Here is a 27,598-nt window from a genome sequence, read left to right on the forward strand (position 1 = left end):
TGGGGACCAATTAGCAGTCCCCAATGCCGGCGATTGCTGTGATTGGTCAGTCTCTGAAAACTGACCAATCACAGCCGTCTGTGACGTCGTCTGCAGGAGAAAGCTCCTGTCACTTTCTCTGATCTCCTCACTTCTGTGAGATACGTGAGGAGATCAGAGAAAGCGGTGTAAAAAAAAAAACAACACTTTTTATTAACCCCTTCCCGAAAATGGGCGTATAGTAACGCCCTGAGGATGAAGCGGGCACAGGAGCTGTGCTCGCTCCATCTTCATCGGATGTCGGCTTTAATATACAGCCGACATCCCACTGCAACTACAGCGATCACTGTCCTCTCCGATCGCTGTAGTTTAACCCCTTAAATGCCGCTGTCAATAGCGACAGCGGCATTTAAGTGATTGATACAGAGGGAGGGGGCTCCCTCTGCACCCCATTGCCCCCCCCCCCGCGAAAAATCGCGGGGTTCTGATGGTTGCAATGGCAACCAGGAAGCCTAGCAACGGCTTCCTGGTTGCCAGGTACGGGAGCCTATTAGGTCCTGCCCAAGGCAGGACGTAATAGGCTCAACTGTCAGTTGTAAAGTGACAGTTACAATACACTGCACTACATCAGTACATACAGAAGTAGTGCAGTGTATTGTGCAGGGGATCAGAAGATCAGATCTTCCAGTCCCCTAGTATGTGTAAAATAAAAAGTGAAAAAAAAGTTAAAAAAAAAATTTTGGATAAATAAATAAATACAAGTTTTACGTAATAAAAACAATAATCGCCTTGTTTCCCTGATCAAGCCCTTTATAATTAGAAAAAAAATGAAAAAAAGGACAAAAACTAGACATAATAGGTATCGCCGCGTTCGTATCGGCCTGACCTAAAAAAATATCATATTATTTATCCCGCACGGTGAACACCGTAAAAACAATACCATAAAAAACAATGGCAGAATTTCCTTTTTTGGTCACGTTATTTCCAAAAAAATGGAATAAAAAGTGATCAAAAAGTCGCGCGTAGCCAAACATGGTACCAATAAAAACGACAGTGTGTCACGCAAAAAATGTATGTACTCCGCACAGATTACATATGCCCCCACATTATAAACTGAAACACCAGTAAAACACTAAACAAAACTACTACCAAGCAAAATCTGCGCTCCAAAACCCAAATGGCGCTCCTTCTGTGCCTGGCAGTGTGCCCAAACAGCGGTTTAAGACCACATATGGGGTATTACCGTACTCTGGAGAACCGCTTAACAATTTATGGGGCGTATGTCTCCAGTGGTACAAGCTGGGCCCAATGCATTGGGCACTGAAATAGCATATCTGTGGAAAATGTCAATTTTCAATCTGCAACATCCACTGTGCACTAATTTCTGCAAAACCTTTGGGGGTCAAAATGCTCACTACACTTCTAGATGAATTCCTTGAGGGGTGTCGTTTCCTAAATGGGGTCACTTCTCGGGAGTTTTCACTGTACTCGTACCTCAGCGCAATGCAACATGGCGTCAAAAACAAATTTTGTAAAATCTCCACTCCAAAAACGAAATTGCACTTTTTCCGTTTAGCCCTTGCCGTATGTCCAAATAGCCGTTTACAACCACATATGGGGTATTTCCGTAATCAGGAGAAATTGTGTAACACATTTTGGGGTGTCTTTTCTCCTGTATTCCTTGTGGAAATGAAAAATTCTGAGCTAAAGCTACAGGTTATTGGAAAAAAAAAATGTTTTCATTTTCATGGACCAATTCTAATAAAATCTATAAAACACCTGAGGGCTCAAAATGCTCACTACACCTCTAATTTAATACTTTCAGGGGTATAGTCTCCAAATTGGGATCACATCTGGGGAATTTCTACTGTACTGGTACTTCAGGGACTCTGCAAATGCGACATGGCCCCCAGAAACCAATTCAGCAGAATCTGAGCTGCAAAATCCAAATGGTGCTCCGTGCCTTCTGAGCCCTGCCGTGGGTCCAAACAGCAGTTTATTACCACATAATGGGGTATTTCCGTAATCAGGAGAAATTGCTTTACAAATGTTGAGGTGCTTTTTCTCCTTTATTCCTTATAAAAATTAGAAAATTCTGTGTTTTTTCCAAAAAAAAGTCTCTTTTCATCTTCACAGACTAATTCCAATAAATTCAGCAAAAAACCTGTGGGGTCAAAATGATAACTATACCACTAGAAAAATTCCTTGAGGGGTATAGTTTCCAAAATGGGGTCACTTTTGGGGGGATTCCACTGTTTAGGTCCCTCCAGGGCGTTGCAAACGTGACACGGCACTGAAAACCATTCCAGTAAAATCAGAGCTCCAAAATCCAAATGGCGCTCCTTCCCTTCTGAGCCCTGCTGTGGGTCCAAACAGCAGTTTATTACCACATATGGGGTATTTCCGTAATCGCGAGAAATTGCTTTACAAATGTTGGGGTGCTTTCTCTCCTTTATTTCTTGCAAAAATTTGAAATTTTTACGTATTTCCATAAAAAAAGTAGATTTTCATTTTCACAGACTAACTCCAGAAAATATAGCAAAATACCTGTGGGGTCAAAATGCTAACTATACCCCTAGATAAATTCCCTGAGGGGTGTAGTTTAAAAAATGGCAGTCACTTTTGGGGGTTTCCACTGTTTTGGCACCACAAGACCTCTTCAAACCTGACATGGTGCCTAAAATATATTCTGAAAAAAGGAGGCCCCAAAATCCAAGAGGTGCTCCTTTGCTTCTGAGGCCTGTGTTTCAGTCCATTATCACACTAGGGCCACATGTGGGATATTTATAAAAACTGCAGCATCTGGGCAATAAATATTGAGTTGCGTTTCTCAGGTAAAACCTTCTGTGGTACAGAAGAAAATGTATTACATAAGAATTTTGTAAAAAAAAATGAAATTTGAAAATTTCAGCTCTACTTTCCTTCAATTCCTGTAAAACGCCTAAAGAGTTTAAACACTTTCTGAATGCTGTTTTGGATACTTTGAGGGGTGCAGTTTTCAAAATGGGGTGTTTTATGGGGGTTTCTAATATATAGGGCACTCAAAACCACTTCAGAACTGAACTCGTCCCTGAAAAAATCGCTTTTTGAAATTTTCTTAAAAATATGAGAAATTGCTGCTAAAGTTCTAAGCCTTGTGAGGTCATAGAAAAATAAAAGGATGTTCAAAAAACGATGCAAACATAAAGTAGACATATGGGAGATGTTAATTGGTAACTGTTTTGTGTGGTATTACCATCTGTTTTACAAGCAGATACATTTAAAATGTGAAAAATCATAATTTCTTCATATTTTCGCTAAATGTTGGTGTTTTTCACAAATAAGCAATGAATTTATCGACCAAATTTTTGCACTAAACTAAAGTACAATATGTCACGAGAAAACAATCTCAGAATCAATTGGATAGGTAAAAGCATTCCGGAGTTATTACCACATAAAGTGATACATGTCAGATTTGAAAAAATGGGTCTGGTCCTCAAGGCCAAAATGAGCTGGGTACTCAAGGGGTTAACCTTCCCCTTGTCAAAGGGGCGTGTCCCTACAAAGTCTCACTCTGTCAGCACTGATTGGACATTCTCAGTCTGTAGTGATACACCCCAAACTGGTAACACCCAGTTGACAATTTATTCATAAAAACAAAGGAATGGTACCCCACAGAGCTCTAAGAAAAGATGTTCCAGAATTATTATTTGATGGGGAATACAATTGTTTACTAAAACAGACCTGTCAGGAGTGGTCACAGGTTCTCTTTAAGAAGGAACTGAAGTACAAGCCATCCCATTTTAATAAGGCTGAAATATTAGATAAATGGAAATTGAAGAAACATTCCTGGCAAAACAAATACACTATACCTAGGCAGGAGGGCAGGGGAAGATGCATGACACAAGGATTCTATCTTTAAATCCCTGTGTTACCCTTCTCGCCCTGCAGTAGGCATTACACGGAGTATTGTTTTGCTTGAAGTGTTCCTTTAACACTCTTAAAGGGGTATTCCGGAACTAAAAAATTACATTTATTTAAATAAAACAATGAAAATGATATAACTTTACAATGTACTTACGTTTCATCAGATGGCTGTAGCGTCTTATATCCTCCTCCGTCACCGCCCCCTTAGTGAAGCAAAATCTGCACTTCCTGTGCAGACCCGTCCATTTAGTCTTCTGCCTTGCTTCCGGTTTCCGGCTTTCACACTGTACGGTTACGTCACAAATGACGTAACCGTACCACGTGCTTCTTTATCTCAGAGCATGCGTGGTTAACACACTCAACCGCGCATGCTCTGTGAAATTATAACCCCTTATAAATTACCGACGCAATACGAAGTTGCGGGAATAACGGCCGTTTCGGCCGTCTTCCCGACAGGTGCAGGAGCTGTGACAGCTGCTGTCTCGTACAGCAGCTGCCGCAGCTCCTACAGCGGGGACCGATCGCTGTGTCCCCGCTGTCTAACCCCTTAAAAGCCGCGTTCAATAGAGATCGCGGCTTTTTAGGGGTTAAGTTACCATCGCCGGCCTGCTACACGATAGCAGCCGGCGATGGTTACTATGGCAACCGGACACCAAACAATGGCGTCCGGCTATGCCATCGACGGAAGCCTAATGGGTCCTGACAAAGTCAGGACCCACTATGCTTGCTGTCAGTGAATAGCTGACAGTTCTAATACACTGCACTACGCATGTAGTGCAGAGTATTAGAATAGCGATCAGGGCCTCAAGTCCCCTTGTGGGACAAAGTAATAAAGTAAAAAAAAAAGATGTGTAAAAATAAGAAAATATAAGTTAAAAAAAATCCCCTTTTTTTCCCTTATCAGTCCTTTTTTATTAATAAAAATATATAAATAAATAAAATATACATAATTGGTATCGCCGTGTCCGTAACGGCCTGAACTACAAAATTATTTCGTTATTTATCCCGCGCGGTGAACGCCGTAAAAGAAAAGTTCTTGCTCTTAGAATAAGGCAACACAAAAAGTGAATGATTTTTTACAAAACGTATTTTATTGTGCAAACGCCAAAAGACATAAAAGAACTATAAACATCTGGTGTCACCGTAAGGCCGAGTTTACACGAGCGTGTGCATTTTGTGCAAGCAAAAAGCGCGGCGTTTTGCGTGCGCAAAAGGCAATTAACAGCTCCGTGTGTCAGCCCTTTATGATGCGCGGCTGCCTGGTTTTCGCGCAGCCGCCATCATTTTGACACTCCGTTTGGATGTTTGTAAACAGAAAAGAACGTGGTGCTTTTCTGTTTTCATTCATCCTTTACAGTGCTGTTGCGCGAATCACGCGCGTCCCACGGAATTGCTTCCGTGCGACATGCGTGGTTTTCACACACCCATTGACTTCAATGGGTGCGTGATGTGCGAACAGCGCACAAATATAGGACGTCGTGCGTTTCATGCAGCGGACATACGCTGCGTGAAAATCACACCCACCTGGCTGCACGGCCCCATAGACTAACATAGGTTCCTGCGACGCGCGTTGCACGGATGTATAACACGCTCGTGTAAATGAGCCCTAATCGTATCGCCCCGCAGAATAAAGTGAATATGTCATTTATAGCGCACGGTGAACGCTGTAAAAAAAATAGAATGAAAAAACAATAGTAGAATTGCTGTTTTTTTAGTCACCACGCCACTTAAAAATAGAATAAAAACTGATCAAAAAGCCGCATGCACCCCAAGAAAACTACAATGGATTCCTCAAGGGGTCTAGTTTCCAAAATGGGGGCACCTTTTGGGGGTTTCCACTGTTTTGGTACCAGAAGACCTCTTCAAACCGTTTAACCCCTTAATGACCGGGCCATTTTGCACGTTAATGACCAAGGATTATTTTTGTTTTTTTCACGGTCACATTCCAAGAGTCGTAACTTTTTTTTTATTCCGTCGACATAGCCGTGTAAGGGCTTGTTTTTTGCGGGACGAGTTTTATTTTGTAATTCCACCATTTTTAGATGCTTTTAATATATTGATTAACTTTTATTAACTTTATTTTAGGAGAGAATTGAAAATAAGCAGCTATTCCAGCATTGATTTTCACGTTATAAATTTACGCCGTTTACTATGCAGCGTAAATAACATGTTAACTTTATTCTATGGGTCGACACGATTACGGGGATACCAAATATGTAAAGGTTTTATATGTTTTTTCTACGTTTACAAAATAAAAACCCTTTTAGAAAAAAATTACTTGTTTTTGCATCGCCGCGTTCCAAGAGCCGTAACGTTTTTATTTTTCCGTCTATGTGGCCGTACGTGGGCTTGATTTTTGCGGGACAATGTGTAGTTTTCATTAGTACTATTTTGGGGTACATAGGACTTAGATTAATTTTTATTTAATTTTTTATGGTGGGAATGGGAGAAAAGAGCGAATTTTGCCGTTGTTTTTTTGGACGCCGTTCATCCAGCGGTTTAATTAATGTGTTAATTTTATTGTTCAAGTGGTTACGATCGCGGGGATACCATATATGTGTATGTGTGATTTGTTTTGACACTTTTACTTTAAAAAAAACACTTTTTGGGCAAAAAAAGTAGTTTTATTTGATTTTCACCGTAATTTTTTTTTTGTTTTTTCACCAACTTTATTTAACGGATTGACATTTTTTTTTTAGTCCCACCATGGGACTTCACTATGCGATGTGCCGATCGCATGTATAATGCTTTGGTATACTTCGTATACCAAAGCATTATTGCCTGTCAGTATAAAACAGAGGGAGCTCCCTCCCTCTGTCAAACACATTAGATGCCGCTGTCACTATTGACAGCGGCATTTAATGAGTTAAACTGCCGGAATCGGAGCGCGCTTCGATTCCGGCAGTTGCAGCAGGAGCCAGGCTGTGTATAACAGCCGTGCTCCTGCCGCTGATCGTGTGGGTACACTGGCAGTACCTGCGCCATCACAGGACGGATATATCCCTCCTCCTGCGCGAACTAGCAGCTGCAGAGGACTGATATATCCGCCCTTCGGCGTTAAGAGGTTAAAAACGCAGATATCCAGTGATTTCAGCTTGTGCTATCAGTAATAGAATGAGAGCACCAAAATGAAGACTGAGATTGCAGAAGTTAGTAGAGCTGGGTGTAGTAGGCGGAGCAAGTGCACTGCTGCATGCACATTGCATGCTGGGACTAGAGCAGTGCATGCAGGGAGGAGAAACACAGGAAGAGAAGAGGAATGAACTTACTGAGCAAAACAAACCTCTCAAGGTAAACAATACGGAGTAATGTTACTAAAACCATTTATTATCAAGAAAAAGCTAGTCAGAGTGCACTAATATATTAATAGAGGAACATTGCATTGATTTAAAAAAAAAAAAAAAGGATTGGAAAACCCCTTTAATATTATCATTAACATACATTTTTGGCTTGGTCAAAGTGTCTTTTAAAGGGTCTTTTTTTGAGGAATTTGCTAATACGTATGGGGGCTGCCAGGTACCACAGTGTGCATACTTAAGTTGCCCAGCCACATTAGAAAAAACTTGGCCGAACCCATATGTCAGAGAAAGAAAGACTAGGCATGTTGGATTTCAAAATATGAATCCTTTTTTCCCACAGGAAATATTCCCCTCTCTCCATTGTTATAAAAACGCACACTCTGGAGTCAGGATAGATAACTGTCAGCTGAGAGTTATGGAATGTGTATGTCCACCTTTAGGCTGGGTTCACACGTGGCGGAATTTCACTTGAATTCCGCTGCGGACACTCCGCAACGTTAATCCGCAGCGGAGCCGTTTCTCCATTGACTTCTACTTAAATTTAGAAGTGTTCGTTTAGACGATGCGTAAAATTCCGCTGCGGAGCACCCACCCACCTACCTAGTGAGTATGGCCTTTTTTGTGGTTTTGATATTTATGTCCCATTTTTTCTGTTTGTGTTTTTAAATTAGGAACGAAAAGTTCTGGTTAGGGACTCGCAAGGCACTGGGGACCCTTGACGTTGGGTTGCGAGCTTTGCGTATTTTGGCCAAAATAACAACTAATACCCCATGTTTCATGGATATTTCTTACTACGTATACTACACTTTTTTTCAGGACGCAGCCGGGTCTTATATGCTGGGAGGGCATGATGTGCTGGCGTTTGGTTTGGAATGCAGAGCAGCCCGCTTTAGCTAACACTAGCGGCGTTACAAATAGGCTGTTATTCGGCAAGATACGCCATGCCTGACGACCAGCACATTATCCCTCCAAGTATTACACATAGTACTGACACCCCATGTACTATTCACAGCACTGACCCCTATTCATCACATTTATTTTATTTATTTTTATTACATTATTACACAGTTCTGACACTTTCATACATACATATTTATTTTTTACCATCCATTCACACCCTAGCACTACACTGACACACATTTATCGCACACCTTTGAGCACTTAGTCCGCCACTCCCCTCAAGACTAGTGGGAGGGGCTATCACTATTTAATGCACACTCCTTCTGCAGCATTCTTTGACCCGTCTGCGTCCTGATGGGAACGGGTTTTCACCCACCCACCTACCTAGTGAGTATGGCCTTTTTTGTGGTTTTGATATTTATGTCCCATTTTTTCTGTCTATGTATTTCTAGGTCTACAGCCAGACTGAGGAATTCAATGGGGCTCCCGGAATTACGGGAGCGTTGCTAGGAGACGTCAGTAAATAGTCACTGTCCAGGGTGCTGAAAGAGTTAAGCGATAGGCAGTAACTGTTTCTGCACCCTGGATAGTGACTACCGATCCCAATATACAGCAACCTGTAAAAAAATAGTTCATACTTACCGAGAACTCCCTGCTTCTGTCTGCAGTCCAGCTTCCCAGGATGACGTTTCAGTCTAAGTGACGGCTGCAGCCAATCACAGGCTGCAGCGGTCACATGGACTGCCGCGTCATCCAGGGAGGTCGGGCTGGATGCCGAAAGAGGGACGCGTCACCAAGACAACGGCCGGTAAGTATGAAATTCGTTTACTTTCACTAGGGAAAGTGCTGTCCCTTCTCTCTATCCTGCACTGATAGAGAGAAGGGAAGCACTTTTTCCGCAGTCCGCAGCAGCTAGTCCGCATCAATTTACTGCACATTTTGGGCAGATCCGCAGCCGTAATCCGCAACCCGGATTAGGTGCGGCATTGATGCGGACAGTTGCGGAGGAAATCCGCCACGTGGGGGCATGCCCTTAAGGAGTTACGCACCTACTCGAGATGATGTGTACATTTGCTCTATTACTGGAAGTGGACCCTCTAGCGAAGTGTCTTGTAGCCTGTCGGCAACCACGATGGTTGCCACGTGCGCGGGTGTCAATTGTTTGTCATACCTGACATCGTGCTCTAACGGCCAGGACCGGAGCTAGGCTCCGATCTGGCCAATTAACCCCTTAGATCGCGCCCTATGGTTGCTAATGACAACCATCGGCACCCGCAGGTGTTCCGATGGTTGCTATGGCAACCGTAGCCTAACAATCGCTTCCTAGTACGGAAGCCTATTAGGCCCCGCCAGGAGGCGAAGCCTAATAGGCTTGCTGTCAGTGAATAGCTGACAGCTCTAATACACTGCACTATGTAGGTAGTGCCATGTATTAGAATAGCGATCAGGGCTTCATACCTTCAAGTTCTATAGTGGGACACAAAAAAAGTTAAAACAAGTTCATAAAAATGTTGTAAAAAAGTTAAAAAAAAATAAGTTTCATGTTAAAAAACACTATAACAGCCTTTTTTCCTATAATAAGACTTTTATTATAGGAAAAACCAAAAAACATAAAAAAAAGTAAAGATATGTGGTATCCCCGCGTCCGTAACGACCCAAACTATAAAAATATCACACTATTTTACCCGTACGGTGAACACCGTAAAAAAATTAAATAAAAAAACTATTCCAAAATCGCTGTTTGTTAGTCACTACCCCTCGCAAAACAGAATAAAAAAAGGGATCTAAAAGTCGCATGTACCCCAAAATTATACGATTAAAAACTGCAGCCCGTCCCACAAAAAACAAGCCCTCCCACAACTTTTTGGAATAATAAAAAAGTTATGGCTCTCAGAATATGGTGACACAAATTTTTTTTTATTTGAAACAAAAGTGATTTTATCATGCAAACGCTGCAAAGCATAAGAGAAACTATATACATATGGTATCGCCGTAATCGTACCGACACGCAGAATAAAGTAAAATTGTCATTCATATCGCTTGGCGAACGCCGTAAAAAACAAAACAAAAACATCAGAATTGCAGGTTTTTGATCACCTTGCTTGCCAAATTTTTTTTATACAAAGTGATCAAAAATCGCATGTACCCCAAAATGGTACCAATGAAATCTACAGATTGTCCCGCAACAAATAAGCCCTCACCCAGCTCCGGTGGAGAAAAAATAAAGAAGTTCTGGCTCTCAGAATACGGCGATGCAAAATGTGCAGAGTGTCCAAAAGCGGATAAGATCTGGCACCATTTATCATAGCGACACTGGCCACACATCTGTGGATAATTATTTATTTACACAATTATTATACCCTCTTATTATACCCTGATGTACTCCACACAGCTTACATACGCCCCCACATAATAAACTGAAATACCAGCAAAACCCCTAACAAAAGTACCACTAAGCAAAATCTGCACTCCAAAAGCCAAATGGCGCTCCCTCCCTTCTGAGCCCTGCAGCGTGCCCAAGCAGCAGTTTACGTCCACATATATGGCATCACCATACCCGGGAGAACCTGCTTAACAGTTTGAGGTATTTGTCTTCAGTGGCACAAATTGGGCACAAAATATTGTGCACTAAAATGGCACATACCTGTGGAAATTTGCAATTTTCACTTTGCACCATCCACTGAGCATTCATTTCTAATAGAAAAAAAAAACCTGTGTGGTCAAAATGCTCACTACACCCCTTAATAAAATGTCTTCAGGGGTGCAGTTTCCAAAATGGGGGTCACTACTTGGGGGTTTGTTTTACTATTTGACCCCAGAGCCTTGCCATTGTGGGCTAATGCTGCGAAAATCACCAAAATAGGCCTCAAATGCGCCTTTCACTCCTAAGCCCTGTCATATGTCCAGGCAAATTATAAATGCCTTGAGGGGTGTAGTATACAAAATGGGGTCACTTCTCATGGTTTTACACTCTACTCTGGCACCTAAGGGAGCTCTGCAAATGTGACATGGCGTCCGTACACCAGTCCAGCAAAATCTGTGCTCTAAAAGCCACATGGCACTCCTTCCATTTTTAGCTCTGCCATGTGCCCAAACAGCGATTTAGGGCCACACATGGGGTATTGCCGTACTCGGGAGAAATTGGGTAACAAATTATGTGTTGTTTTTTTTTCCTATTACCCCTTGTGGAAAAAAAATTGGGTACAAAATGACATATTTTTCGGAAAAATTTTTATTTTTATTTTCACTGCCTCATTCTAATACAATCTATGAAACACCTGTGGGATCAAAATGCTCAGTACACCCCTAGATGATTACCCTGAGGGGTAAAGTTTCCAAAATGGAGTCACTTCTCAGGGGTTTCTATTGTACGGGTACCTCAGGGGCTCTGCAAATGCGACATGGCGCCCAAAAAACAATCAACCAAAATCTACATGTCAAGTAGCACTCCTGCCATTCTGAGCCCTGCGATGTATCCAAGCAGCAGTTTATGACCACATATGGGTTATTTCCGTACTCGGGAGAAATTGCTTTACAATTGGCGCTCTGTCCTTTCTAACTTCCGCCATGTGTCCAAACAGCAGTTTATTACCACATATGGGGTATTGCTGTGCTCAGAAGAGTTTGCTTTACAAATATTGGGGTGTGTTTTCTCCTTTATCTATTGTAAAAATGAAAAAATCTGAGCTAAAACGACATTTTATTAGAAAAAATTAAGATTTTCAATTTCACTGCATAATTCCCATAAATGCAGCAAAAACCGTGTAGGATCAAAATGCTAAATATACCACTAGAAAAGTTCCTTGAGGGGTGTAGTTTCCAAAATGGGATCACTTTTGGGGAGTTTACACTGTTATGGTCCCTCCAGGGCTTTGCAAACACGACATGGCATCGAAAAACCATTCCACCAAAATCTGCGTTCCAAAATCCAAATGGCCCTCGTTCCCTTCTGAGCCCTGCCATGAGTCCAAACAGCAGTTTATTACCACATTTCGGGTATTGCCGTAATCGGGAGACATTGCATTACAAATGTTGGGGTGCTTTTTCTCCTTTATTCCTTGTAAAAACGAAAACATGGTATGTTTTTTCAGAAAAAAAGTAGATTTTAATTTTCACAGACCAGTTAGCAAAAAACCTGTGGGCTAAAAATGCTAACTATACCTCTTGAAAAATTCCTTGAAGGGTGTCGTTTCTAAAATGGGGTCACTTTTGGGGGGTTTCCACTGTTTTGGCACCACAAGACTTCTTCAAACCTGACATCGTGCCTAAAATATATTCTAATAAAATAGAGGCCCCAAAATCCACCAGGTGCTCCTTTGCTTCTGAGGCCGGTGCTTCAGTCCTTTACCACACTAGGACCACATGTGGGATATTTCTAAAAACTGCAGAATCTGGGCAATAAGTATTGAGTTGCGTTTCTCTCGTAAAACCTTCTGTGTTACAGAAAAAAACTGTATTACAAATGAATTTCGTAAAAAAAAAAATGAAATTTGTAAATTTCACCTCTACTTTGCTTTATTTCCTGTGAAATTCCTAAAGGGTTAAAATAATTTCTGAATGCTGTTTTGAATACTTTGAGGTGTGCAGTTTTTAAAATGTGGTGATTTATGGGGACTTTCTAACATATAAGGCCCTCAAAGCCACTTCAGAACTAAACTGGTCCCTGAAAAAATAGCCTTTTGAAATTTTCTTGAAAATGCGAGAAATTGCAGCTAAAGTTCTAAGCCTTGTAACGTCCTAGAAAAATAAAAGGACGTTCAAAAAGGACGTTCAAAAAACGATGAAAACATAAAGTAGGCATATAGGAAATATTAACTAGTAAATATTTTGTGTGGTATTATGATCTGTTTTACAAGCAGATACATTACAATTTAGAAAAATGCAGATTTCTGCAAATTTTCTCTAAATTTTGGTGTTTTTTACAAATAAATATTGAATTTAACGACCACATTTTTTCAGTATCATAAAGTACAATATGTCACGAGAAAACAATCTCAGAATCGCTTGGATAGGCAAAAGCATTCTGGAGTTATTACCACATAAAGTAACACATGTCAGATTTGCACAAATCGGCTGTGTCCACAAGGCCAAAACAGGCTTAGACACTAAGGGGTTAAGGTCTAAAATAGGCTGGTCATTAAGGGGTTAAGCAAGGCGTAGTCAGGAGCTAGCCAGGAGTCATCAACGGTAGTCAGCAAGATAAAAAAATTTTTTACAAAGAAATCAGACTCAGGAACAAAGCCAAGGTCAATAACTAGAGAGGTACGACAAGAGGCAAGCGTAGATCCAAGAGATCAAACAGAAGGAGAGTCAAAGACATGTCAATGTCAGTTACTGGATCAAAATCACACACAAAAAAAACCCATGAAGCGAGACCTGCAAAGAAATACATCTCACCAGGCAGTAAGTGACATGTCTGACTAAGAATTTATAGCAGACCTGACCAGCTCACCTAGGACAGTTAAGTAGCAGGAGAATTCAGGAAAGAAAGAATTAGCTATTGCACTGATGAAGTGGAGCATGGAAGTACACAGAAACAAGAGGATGTAAGTAACTATACCTCCCCTTCCTTAGTACTCCCTTCCCAAAGCGATCTAGTGAGACTTGAAGGGATACTTCAAGTAAAATCTCTTGATGAGCGACAGAGAATTAACATTTTAGGATTCACAGACCTTTTTTCTGGACTGAATCCTTTCCAATCAATCAAATTATTTTTTTTTTTCCAAGAACCTTCTTGCTATCCAGTAAGATGGAGCAAACTTATGAGAAGTAACTCTTGACTGAGTGTTTTTGGTAGATAACCAGACTTTATCCCCTGGAGAAATCCTTGCACCCGGATATCGATGCTTATCTGAATTTGCCTTAGCAACAGTGGATTTCAAATTCTTATGAACCTCTGCCCAAATATCCTGAATATTTTGACAGACACTCTCAACAGCAGGCAGTGGAGAGCAGAGATAGGGAGAGGAAAATTCAGGTTTCGCCCATACACAGTCATGAAGGTCAATTTCCCAGGGTACTCGGAGACATGGTTGTTGTGGGCGTATTATGCCCAAGTTAAGCGTTCAGGCTATTTATCCTTGTGAGTGTTCATGTACGTACAGAGAAATTGCTTGAGAACCTGGTTAAACTGCTCTGTTTGTGAGAAGTCCTGAGAAATTTACAGAGCTTTACACAATGCTCCTCAAAACGAAAGATAAACTGCACACCACAATCAGAAATAATGCGAGTTGGAAGGCCATGAAGATAGGAAATCCCCTTAAGAAGATTTGAGCCAATTGAGGGGCAAATGGTTCAACAAAGGTACAAAATTAGCCACCTTAGAGAATCAACCCAACACTACCCAGATGTTATTGAATCCCTTAGCAGAAGGTAAGTCAAAATCAATAGAAATCTCAGACCAGGCATCCCTTGGAATCTGCAGAAGCTGGAGAAGACCTGACGGTATCTGCCCAGAGGGTTTGAATTAGAAAGAACAAGATGTGCTTAAAGCACATCAAAACCAATTTCCCAATTGCTAAACAGTGTAGTTAAAATATAATTTTTATTATTTTGCTATTAAAGATGTCCATGGGGACATAACACTCAGCACGAACGGTTAAAATTAGTAGCCAATATTGCTTCAGCACACGCTCTGTATTCACTCGGTCTGCATATGTTGCCAGACGGAGTGTAAAATACTCAGTTGCCAAGTCTTGTGTCAGCAGCTGCAGACTGCCGAGCTATAGTGGATACGTTATGGTATGCGTGCTCAGATTGCCAAGCAGGTTAGGCTTTTTAAGATGATAGATTTAGCCCCCCCGACATGTTTCGCTGTCAACACAGCGTCCTCAGGGGATCAAAACGGGGCTAGTGGTTTGAATTAGGCACAAGCAAAACAGCATCCTACTCATTTTTTTTTTTATGTCTTGCATCCTTTTTGACCACCAGATGTAGCGACAGAGAAAGAGTGTTCATTGTGCCTGACGGGGATTCAATCTGTGGGCAGATTGAAGGTACTCAGGTTATTGTGGTCAGTAAATATTGTCACAGAAAACTTGGCTCCCTCCAGAAGATGATTCCATTCTTCAAATGCGAGCTTCACTGCCAGCAGTTCACGGTCACCGACTAAATAATTACTCTCCGCATTGAAAAATTTCTTTAAGAAGAAGCCACCAGGATGGAATTTACTCTTCCCAGACTTCTGGGAAAGTACTGCACCAACACCAACATAGGTTAGTATAGCAGAGAACATACTGATACAGGATATCCCCAAAAAAAATCTTGTTTACAATGTACTGAAAACCACAAGAGTATTACTGAGGCCAAAGGGCATTACCGGTTACTCAGAGTGCCCATCACAAGCATTGAACACAGTCTTCCCCTCGCCTCTCTTCTTAATCTGAATCAAATTATATGCCATCTGGAACAAACGGGCCCCCTTAATACGGTCAAAAAGCACAGAAATGAGAGGTAGCGGATATCTGTCTTTGATAGTTATCGTATTCAGACTACTGTCTATGCACAGCCTTAAGAAACAATCTTTCTTCCTTACGAAGAAGAAATCTACACTAGCAGGAGAGGTGGACTTACAAATAAAACTCCAAGTTCTCCTTGATATAAGTAGACATAGCTTCCGACTCACACAAGGATAAAAGCTCCACTCTACCCCTAGGAGGCTCACTACCTGGAATCATAGGGATACCACAATCAAAGGGATGTGAAGTGAAAGGGTCTTTACATTTTGTTTCTAGAACATATCAGAAAAGTTTCAGTAGGGAGAGGGAATCCAGGATGAGATAGAGGCCGAGTCTGATCAGGCCCTCTTTGTGGATTTTGTTAGTGTGGGATAGCCAGGGACCCTGCCTGCAAGGCATTGTTGGAGTCCCTACTCCCAAGCACCTACCAATATATTTTTTTGACATGTCAGGAAACCCCTTTAATGCCTAAGGAGGTAGGATGGATGAACAGATTTTGCTGATTATTTCAGGGGAGAACAATAGAATTGACCCATAAAATCAACCAAAGCGTGGACACCCAGGTGTCAGTAGCGATTCCTGCAAATAACATCCTAATGTGTGCGGTTGTTTACACGGCCCGACGTGGGCCATGTAAACAAATGCAGATCAATGAGACAGCTCGTTAATCGGTGCTCTTTTCACAAGCAGCTATGTATGGGGAAGAGTGCTCGTTACTACGATCGCTCGTCCACATACATTTCTGTCATGTCGGCAGCACATCTCCCTGTTTACAGGTGTGCTGCCGGCAATAATAAATATTTTTGGCTGCATAAACGATCGGCCAATGAAGGAGCGTTTGCACAGGGCAATGATTGGGAACGAGCGTTCTGTGAATTCTCGTTTGCCTGATAATTGGCCCTTGTGAAAGGGCTTTAAAGAGAACCTTTCACCTGCCCATACATGTGCAGCTGAGTGCAGCATGTAATGTCAGGGCTGCACAAACCCTGGGGCACTTTAAAAAAAAATTCTACCCTTCTCTGTTATTTAGATATCGGTGCCGTTATATTTGGCGCCCGATATTTAAATAACCCCCTGCACGGTCAATGGAGCGTGTAATGGCAAGGGGGCGTGTAACATGGCTGCGACACTGTCCAATCGGCTACGGACAGTGTCACAGCAAGAGCTGGAGAGAGGAGAGCATGTGTGTGGCACGCTCTCACTCTTCAGCTCTCGGCAGACAAGTACAAGACTGATCTATCGCGAGAGATCACACAGTCTTGTACTTGTCTGACAAACTGGCATGCGCGCTCTCCTCTCTCTATCTCTTGCACTGTCTGTAGCAGTGACATGCCCCCTTGCCATTACACTCCCCCTTGCCAGTTAAACCTATCCCTTTAACGCATAATTTCTTAGTTGTTGAGAACTGACATTATTGTTTCTGTATGGTTACAGGATGAACAAATTGAAAGAGAGCGAGTGTCACATAGCATTGATGGAGGTTGCTGTGCTCTTGTGACTGTCTACTTGATGGGCAAGCTATATGTAGCCAATGCTGGTGACAGCAGGTACAACTATGTATTATGAATAAGTATGTCACATGATAAGCAAATCCGTTACCACATACTGCAAACTATCCTGATTTCAGCAAGTTGTCACTGACCACATCGTTTAGTACTATTGCACAATGAGCATGCATTATGAAGCATAATATATAATGTAAAGATCACACAAAATCTCATCTTAATCCAAAATAACAATACTTTATTAGGGATACATATATAAGAACAGATAAAAAAAGAGGTCCACAATAAAGCATTGTTATTTTGGATTAAGATTAGATTTTGTGTGATCTTTACATTGGTGTTTTTTTTAGATAATCATCACGCAATTTTGTGTAGGTTTCAACATACATTTACTGGCCCAAGTTTCGTTGTAGGTGTTATATACTGCATATCTGGTGGAACTACCCACTATTACAAATATACAAGATATTTAAGTAATTAAAGGGGTTGTCCAGTTTAGATAACCCATTTTCATATACCTTATTAGAGAATTTTGAGTTAATAATGGGGTCCTTTGTTCAGAATTCTCATCTGGAGAGCAGTTACAAGGAGCGTCTCTCATGCTGGAGGACCTGTCCTCTTCAGCATTACACAGACAACACATTGATTAGAATGGGCACTGTCTATTGCTTAATATTCCATGTGGTGGCACTGCCGGGAAATTGAATACTGCCAGATTTCCCAACAGATTACAGCTGATCGCTGGGGGTTCCAGCAGGGGGAAACCTTGCGATCTGCTTATTGCCAAAGGACCCTTTGAACAAGTAGGGATTGTCTAAATAAGACAACCCCTTTAAGTAAGGAGATGTAATATTTAATAACTGTCAACAGGAAAAGCTAAAGGGATATAAAATTTCAGCAGCATTCGAGAAAGTCTTTTAGAAAAATGATACAAGTTGCGTCTGAATTGGAGTGCTGAGTAGATTGCGCTTTGAACAATGTGGTCCCCTAGTTCTAAACTCAGAGACCATGCAATGCCTCCAGATTAATGGCAATGGCGCACTGCCACAAAACACCATTCTCCTGTGCTGACAGAAGCAATAAGTAATATATTGCTTATCTGACTGTGGAAGAGGAAGGATTCACTAGAGCATGCAGTTGGATATTGTACTGTATTGTAGTGATGCTGTGGTTGCCATTACTATAGGGGCTTTGTTCCTGGCTTTGTAATGGAGAACCCATTATTGCAGTATTATTGAGATACTTTTGCTGAAATTGATATGGACACTTCAATCAGCATAACGGTATTAGTCACTAGTGCACCCATGCCGAGACATAGTGTGTATAGTTTATTATCAGTTGTTTCAGGGGCACTCCAGACATGAATTGTAAAGGGAGGACAGCACTTGTACAGTTAGAGACAGGCTTTCTCCCACTGTCAGGGACACATTTATGGTCCTCCTACTTGCAGTCCAGGTATAGGTGTAATCCCCATGCTCATACAGTCAGGGACAGTCGTAGGCTTCTCATTCTCATCCCTTCAGGGACAAGTGTATTTGTTTTTATAAATCTTCACCATTGTATGTCACTGATTCTTGAATCATCATTAAAAGTATATTTTGTTCAGGTATTGCGCCATTATCCGCTTAAATTGACAGTATAATACACGTGGATAGGATTTCCAAAACTCCATCAGCAGGCAGCAAAAAAACAAAAATCTGCATATATTTTAGGGCATATTGGCATTTTTAAGTCCATAGCATTCTCATTATGTTGCGAAAATGTTGCAGATTTTCAGCACGGATTTAACCCTTTGCAATGCAGAGGGTGAAATTCACAGCAAATTTGTAGCAAAATCCTCAATCTCTTTACCAACACTCTTTGATATATTATGATCTGCCTTCTACACATTTGTTTTATACTTATATTTTTACATGTATTTACAGGGCCATAATCATCCGACAGGGCAAAACCATTGAGATGTCACATGAGTTTACTCCGGAAACAGAAAGGCAGAGGCTACAGCTGCTAGTAAGAACACAATGCTCCTATTTACTCACCATACTCTATCTCATCTATAGCGAGGCCCGGCCTAAATACACAAATATTTCCTATGTGTGCACATTTTGTGTTCCTCACAGCTTTAATTTCTGATGTATTTATGACTAAAATAGTGACGACATTTCCTGGAATATTATTGCAAGATGTGCTTCTTACTATTACAAACAATGCTCCTGCATTTCTGTAAGAGAAACCACAACATCCCTGAGAAAAGTCAGATACCGAAAATAGTCGTATGAGCCTATTGCCTATTGAGTCAGGTTTTGGAACTTGTGACTTTCACAGTGTTCCTGTGGTAAAATTCTCAGAATGTCTTCTTAGACCATGTTCACGTGGCGTTTTCTCTGCAATTTTGCCACTGCAGTACTTTCCTGAATTTCCATTTAAAAATCACTTTTATTAACACTTCTGTTATGTGAGGGTTTTAAAACATAATGGGTGTGTTTATTAAAACTAGTGTGAATGAAAAGTGGAGCAACTAATCAGATATCAGTTATTATTTTATCGAGCCCTAATGGCAAATGAGAACAGAAACCAGTTGGATTGCTATGGACAAGTCCTCTTTTTTTCCCTATGATTAATATACCTTGATGTTTAAAGGGGTTGTTTAATGTGGATAACCCCTTTTAGAGTAAAGCCTCCCCAGCATTCAGATGATCGTCGCAGGTGCAGACTCTCTAACCACTGGTGATTACCTATAATTGCTGGAGAAAGCTTTATTCGGCCACTTATCCCCATTGCAGTGGCAACAATGACAAGGAGTTTCCCCCTCACCGGTAGCAAGGATTCTCCTGATGACTGCAGGATCAGACTACACATAGGGTACATGAATATCTTTGTATCTTTTACAAATAAAGGGGTTCCCTAGTTTAGAAAACCCATTTTCATTCACCCCATTAGGGAATTCTGAATTACTAGAGGAGGTCCTATGTTCAGGATCCGCATCTTTTGGCCAAAGTGTAGATCAGTTACAAAGAGCATCTCCCATTCTGATAGAGCGGACCTGTCCTGAATTACACAACAACCCATTGATTTGAATGGGCACTGTGTAACGCTCAATTGTGGCGTTACAGGGAAATTAAACACTTACTGCCAGGTTTCCCCACAGATTACAGAAGATCACTAAGGGTTCCAGCTGGGAAAAACGTTGTGATTCATTTATTTCCAAGGTTTCCTTCTAATAAATAAGGATTGTCCAAATTGGACTACCCCTTTAATCATACAATTGTATATTTGTATTTCAGGATAGTTATTAAGAAATACTAGTTTACAGAAAAAAAGAGTGCAGGTAATTCATATTTGATAAATTGTGAATTATCTTCCAGGCCTCTTTGAAGCCAGAACTGCTGGGTAATGAATTTACTTGCCTTGAGTTCCCACGAAGAATTCAGCAGAAAGAACTTAAGAAAAGAATGTTGTACCGTGACCACACCATGACAGGCTGGTAATATAACCTCTGCTTGATGATAGAATAAAGTGTAATAAGAAGTTTATTATGCTATATGATTCAAAGAATGAATGCATCATGGAGATATAACATTGCGCCGAGTCCTAGCCCACCCTTAGTTCCCAGTTTTGTTCTCGAATAATTTTTTAAAGATAAGACTATAGCTTCAAACAATAGGCAATAAAAGGGGATCAAACAACTCCAAGCCGAGCATAGACTGTGTCATACTGCTTTCTGTGTGCAATAATATTATGGAAGGCCCTACTCAAATCAGGTTCCATGGTCTGTTATCTGTTGTAACCCAAACTTTGCATTTTTGCAATAATTTTTTGTTCTATTGCTCCAATGCATCTAAACTTAAAAAATGAATCCTGCAGTCATGTATAACTCCCATCCATGGCAGCCCCACTTCTACTCTCTGTAGAATAGCAAGAAGAGGGAATCAAAGAACACATGAGTGCAGTATAATGCTGTGTTCACATCAGCGCTGGGCTTCCATTCATCGGTTCTATTCGCCCTTTCTGTCGGAGGAACCAATGAACGACTACACTATAGTTTCCGCAAAAAAAATGGAAACTTACGGAACGGAAACAAACGGGAAGCAATTGCAACGGAAGCAGTACCATTTCAATCAACGGTAATGCAAACAGAAGCTATGGTTTTCGTTTGGCATACAATTCATTGGTTCCTTCTATGGAAATGTCAAACGGAACCCATGAACAGAATTAGGATCAAGTTGATGCAAGGCAGCGTGAGACTGGCCCACTGGTTGCAGCATTTCATCTTAAGTCTGTTCAGCTATGTTAGGTGGCTTATAAGAAATTCCAGAATCAGTAATTTACCTCCCTGGATATTTACCTATAAAGACACCACACTGACACAGCCTCGGTTTTGCTATTAACCAGAGCCATGTTTATAGAGCCTTGAAAGGGTCGGATATTGACTTACTGGTTAGTCACCTATAAGTGGCACTAGAGACATTTTCTTCCTTCTGGAGGAGAGCTATTTGGCACGTCTCGTAACAGGGCTGGTTTAAAGGTGGCTTTGCAATGTTTTCCAGCTAATTTCTTTTACATAGTGGAATTTATGAATTCACATTTATGCATCGTAGTTGACCGTTGTGCAGAAACAGCATGTTATGTTATTTATGGTAATGCATGTGAATGTACCCTAGCTGAATTAGAATCAAGCTGATCTAAGGCAGTGTCGGACTGGCCAACTGGTCGCAGCATTGCATCTTCAGTCTGTTCAGTCTGTACCTCCATGGATATTTACCTGTAAAGACTCCACACTGACACAGCCTCAACCCAATGTGTTAATTCAGCACTGGTCTACGAATAGACAACCCCTTCTAATCACTGTGTAGCCCTCCATATTTATTACCCAGTCAAGGCTCTCATCGAATAAGGTTTCTGCTATGCCAACTACATTTTAAAGACGCTCTGTTACCACATTGTGATGTGTATTCAGAATCCTGACCACTTCTCTGCACTTCTCTGTAATTTACAGCATAGCAGGTGTAGTCTCACGAGATTACGCTGTAAGCTGTCATTCACAGTGAGATCTCGCTGTGCTGTGCTGTAGTCTCACACAGACGCTACAGAAGTGGTCAGGATTCTGAATACACATCACGTCCTGGCTGGAGGTAATGTATATTCATTGTCAGGACACTGCAGTAATGTTATAGTGTGTGTATGTGGCTGCACATAGCGATATAGCTATATCGCTATCTGCAGAGTAAATGAATGGAGAGAAGTGTATGACGCTGATTGGTCACTGATTGGTCAGCGTCATACACTACTCTGTACAACGCCCACTTGGTCATATAGTAAAACACGCCCAGTTGTCCATTGAGAAACACATTAGCATAAAGCTAATACAGGTCATAACTCCGTCAAAAATGATCGTTTTTCTAAATAAAAAACACTGCTGTAATCTACATTACAGCGCCGATCATATCATGTACAATATAGGCCACTTATAATGTGGTCACAGAGCCTATTTAACCTATGTTAGTCATAGGAATCTCCAATTTGCCCATTTTATTTGCAAGACTTCTTGAACTTGCCAGCATACAAAGGATATTACCAACACCCATATTTTTTTTAGGTCCACATTTATTCCTAGTCACATCCCGATTTGGCTTGCTATCCCCAGCCCCCACTTAATCACTATCACCCCCTCCTGTATACCCCCACCCTATCTACTCTATCTAACCACGTTTTTGTATTCCCTCCCTCCCCTCAGATCCTAGATTAAAAGCTCCTCCAGCTATCTCACCATTCTTACCCCGAGCACCACTGAACCCCTCCCTATTTAGATGCAGCCCGTCTCTACCGTAGAGCCTGTAGCCGACAGAGAAATCAACTCAGTTCTCCATGAACCCAAACTCTTCCTTCCTGCACCCGGTGCAGCTTCTGTTTTTCTGAGCCTCTTTTTTAACTCCTTAAAGCGGTTTTCCACCTTCTGACAACTGATGACCTATCCACCAGATAGATCATCAGTACATGATCTGTGGAGGTCCGACACCCGGGCCCCGCACAGATCAGCTGGTCCAGTGCCTCCGTGCACCGGACATACATGCCGGAAGCAGTTGGCTCCAGCCACGAAATAGCGGCCGAGCTTCAGTACTGCAGCTCTGCTCCTATTCAAGTGAATAGGAGCGGACCTGCAGTTCTGCAGCACGGTGGCTATGCTATGTACGGAGCCAATTGCTTCCGGCTCCGTACATAGCATTATGTGCCATAACATCCGGTGCCTGCAGGCCACCGAAGCAGCTTATCGATGCGGGTCCGGGTGTCACACCCGCACCTATTATATACTGATCACCTATCCGGATAGGTCATCAGTTGTCAGAAGGTGGACAACCCGTTTAAGCTCCGGCTGTCTTTCTGGTGACGCTCGAGACACTGGTAGTATTACTACCTTGGGGGTCCTGTACTTGAGCTTCTCTCCTAGTTCCCTAAAATCATTTTATGGTCCTTCTATCTCCCAATGTCTATGTCATTGGTACCGATGTGTATTATGACTTACCTTGCCCCACGCAGCAATCTCTATCCGATCCGCATTATGCTGAACCCGAGGACCCGAAAGACAACACACTGTTTGACATTTATGGTCTTAGAATCCCATACCACTAGCATGTGTCTAACCTTTGCTAACCTTCTATTCCCATCCTTCCTACAGCAGTCATTGTCCTGGTTGCTAGGAGCAATGCCCTGTTGCAGGGATGATAGCCCTAGACTTGCATCCCTAATACCAGCCAAACAGGCATATTTACTAGGTTGTGCCAGTCCAGGACTAGCCTCCCTGGCACTTTTCCCCCTACCCGTCTTCTAACCATCTACTGATCTCTTGGTCCTGAGCTTGCCCGCCCAAAACCTGGGCTTCCAAATGCACAACATTCCACTATCTAATGCAAAGATAGTCACTTTCAAATGGCTGTTCAAAGCATACATACATTGCACAAGTATAAATGAGAGGAAGTTGGCACTACAGACAGATATGTCCATGAAAAAAATATATGGAGCAATTCCTGGATCAGGGGTTCCTTTATCTACTCTGGGTGGTGCTCAGCATTAAAGTGACATAGAAGCTTGCATATCTAGTAGTGAGAAAGATGAATAGCGGCACTCATCTAGTAGAAAAAATACCTTTATTGTAGCACACCAAGGTTAAAAGGTGCTTTACAGGGAGGACACAGCAGACAGCATTGGTAGGTTACAGCCTGTTTCGCGCTGGCTAGCGCTTCTTCTGACCTTCTACATCGCACAAGACACACACCTGGTAGCAATGTACATGGAGCACATGCATAAATGGGGATCACACCGATCGCAATCAGTGTCTCTCCAGCTGTTATGAAGCTACAAGTCTAGAATGCCATAAAAGTCTGCAGTTTCCATGTCATGCTAGAAACTCACAGGTTGTACAGGCCATATGTATTCCTATTTATGGTACCTTGTGTTTGCTCAAGCAAAAGATAGAATTGTGCAAGATCTTATCTCAATAGTGGTAAGCAGAGAACCATTACTGGAGATTTAGCTACAGGCGTTGATTAAAGGGGCTGTCCAGGTTTAAATAAAGATGGCTGCTTGCTACCAAAAATAGCGCCACACCCGTCCATGAGTTGTGTCTGGTACTGCAGCTGAGTTCCAATAAAGTGAGTGGTGCTGAGCAGTAATACAACACACAACCGTGGACTGGTGCGGTGCTGTTTTTAGAAGAAAACAGCCATGTTTTTCTAATCCTGGACAACCCCTTTAAATAAGGCTTGTCATTGTACAGTGAGAGGAGGAGGGTTGCTTAATAGTAAACGATTGACTGGGAGAGCATCAAAATGTAGGAGTAGAAGAACCCTTGCATACAGATACGGGGAATTTATTAACTTTTGTGCACCAGCTTTCTGGCATAGAAAGTTGCAAATGGCACAAAAGCCACAATTTGACGGAAGAGTTGCAACTTTTGTGCTGCTTGAGCCGCTCATGAGACTTTTCTGAAGAAGTGGGCAGAGCTTAGTGGAAGGGGGCAGGAACACCCGCATATCGACACATTTACTATATTTTATGCCATAATCTGGCGTGAATTAGAACGGAACTGTATATCAGCTCCCAGCTAGGTAGATTTCACTCTGTGGTGCACAGACAGCCAGAGAGGCACCTAATTGACAAATAGGCATGCGTCTCTTAATAAATTATGTGCATTTTACTCTGGTGCTCTTCATATTAAGACTGGGGTATGAAAAAGCCAGTCTTATGGCTTATTCAGACGAACAGGATATACGTCCGTGCAACGCGCGTGATTTTCACACGTGTCGCAGGGACCTATATTAGTCTAGGGGGCCATGCAGACAGTTGCGTGATTTTTACGCAGCGTGAGTCCGCTGCGAAAAAGTCATGACATGTCCGTTCTTTGGGCGTATTTCGCGCATCACGCACCCATTGAAGTCAATGGGTGCGTGAAAATCACGCATGCCACACGGAAGCACTTCCGTGCGACGAGCGTGATTCGCGCAACAGCTGTCAAACTATGAATGTAAACAGAAAAGCACCACGTGCTTTTCTGTTTACAAACATCCAAACTGAGTGCCATAATGATGGCGGCTGCGCGAAAAGCACGCAGCCGCGCATCATAAGGGGCTGACACACGGAGCTGTCAAGTGCCTTTTGCGCGTGCAAAACGCACACTCTCGTGTGAATCCGGCCTTAATAAATTCTTCCGACAGACTTGTAAACTGGACTCAAGGAATTTAGTCTGAAAACCCAATTTTGAACAAGAACATAGATTAGCACTGCACTCTCTTGCTAAATCTGTGGAGAGCATTCGTTTCTTTCAGTGCCTCTATTGAAACATGAATAACTAATAATTGACTCCTACGTTATAGTTTGCTTCAAGGTCTGTTTTAATCTTATTTATGCTGAACTTTGTCAGTGTGTTATAAAGAGCATCTATATTTCTAGACAGCATCATATATTTTTTTTACATAATTTAATCTACTGTATGCCTAATGCACAGAAAATGGCAATTTACTGTTTACAAATATATATTTTTTTTAAATAAACGTACAATAACATAGTTGACAAAAAAATACCTATTTATGATTCACCCAAAACATTTCCCACCCAAGCCACCCCTCCTATCCACCGGCGACAGACAAAAAAATATTCAAATGAATTTGGGACAGATTTTTCATATATTTAGAGGGGATAACATACATTTTTTTTTTCTCTTTTCTGCTCTCCCCTCCTCCTCCCTTTCTCCTTTTTTTTCCTCTCTCTCCTTCCAGCCAAAAGAGATTTGGTCATCAAATGTGACCAAATCTTGGAGGTTACAACATTTCTATAATTTACATTAGTTTGATATCTCAAAGTCATACACAGATTTTTCAATCAAAAATAATTTATTCATAAGATGCAAGTGTTAATTGAGGGTGGATTATGAGATCTCCACAGTACAGTAATAGTCCTTCTAGCCAGGACAGGCCCTTAAGGACTATACTTTTAGCTTTACCATTGTCTACTAATCCAGTCTACAAATATTTAATTCATAACTAAGGACTATAATATGGATTTATTCCCAGTATATTCAATTTAAAAAACAAAACAAAAAAACAGCATGCCAATATAAGCAAAGTCCAAGTGGTTCATGTCTCCTGGTAGGATTACTGCGGCTCACCCACGCACATAAGCAAAAAAAATGATGGAAATTGAAGACCGCATTCATGTTGTAGATGCAGATATTAGTGTATCATTTAATTCAGTGATGCTGAGTGATGCATCATTGTATTAAATGATATATGTTTACTACTGAGCCTAGAAACTGTCGGAAAATATGCCAAATATTGTTGCAAATTGGCGCAATTTTGATGTTTGCACCTCCCTTTTAAAAGTAACCTGAAAGGGGGTGTGGTTTAGTGGAAAATGGGTGTGGCCTCCTCAAAAGGGTGCACGGCTTAACATAAGCCAATGTGCACTGAAAATGCTGGCACAAATATTCTGCCGCATAATAAGCCAAATCAAAAGTGGTATAAGAAAGGGAAAAATGTGTAACAGGCTATGCAAGATGCGCCAAAATTATAATTGTGGAATGCACCACTGTGATAAATTTGGTGCATTTTGTGCCTGCCTGATCTAAGTATGTCTCACAGAATATACAGTTCTGGGAAAGAGTACTTGCCCCTCATCTACTTTATAACATTTTTGCTAATTTGTCACATTTAAATGTCTGTGATCATCCATCTAATTTTAAAATAAGATAAATACAACACAAGTAAACACAAAATGCATCTTTTAAATGATCATTCTTTTTATTGAGGATAAAGATTTATTCAAAACCTTTATCGTCTATGTAAAAAAGTAATTGCCCCCCTAAACCTAATAATTCATTGTGCCACCCTTAGCAGAAATAAATGCAATTCAATATTTGTGATAACTGAAGATGAGTATTTTACATCGATGTGGAGGAATTTTGGTCCGCTGCTCTTTGCAGAATTCTTTTAATTTGGCTGCATTGGAGGATTTTCTAGTATGAACCACCTGTTTAAGGTCTTGCATCTTAATGGAATTTAAA

At 41.4% G+C, this 27,598-nt stretch overlaps 1 protein-coding gene across 4 annotated transcripts in view; it reads left to right on the top strand.

The window, feature by feature from the left end:
- The window catches only part of PPM1J (protein phosphatase, Mg2+/Mn2+ dependent 1J), a 220,527-nt gene that overhangs the window by 93,668 nt on the left and 99,261 nt on the right, over positions 1-27,598 (top strand). For all 4 annotated transcript variants that reach the window (XM_075853854.1, XM_075853851.1, XM_075853852.1 and 1 more), the window contains exons 4-6: positions 16,976-17,088; positions 18,972-19,056; positions 20,412-20,530. In XM_075853854.1, the coding sequence (XP_075709969.1) occupies positions 16,976-17,088; positions 18,972-19,056; positions 20,412-20,530 (317 nt within the window). The remainder of the gene's footprint in view (positions 1-16,975; positions 17,089-18,971; positions 19,057-20,411; positions 20,531-27,598) is intronic.

This window comes from Rhinoderma darwinii, chromosome 2 (assembly GCF_050947455.1).
Source record: "Rhinoderma darwinii isolate aRhiDar2 chromosome 2, aRhiDar2.hap1, whole genome shotgun sequence".
Taxonomy (NCBI): Eukaryota; Metazoa; Chordata; class Amphibia; order Anura; family Rhinodermatidae; genus Rhinoderma; species Rhinoderma darwinii.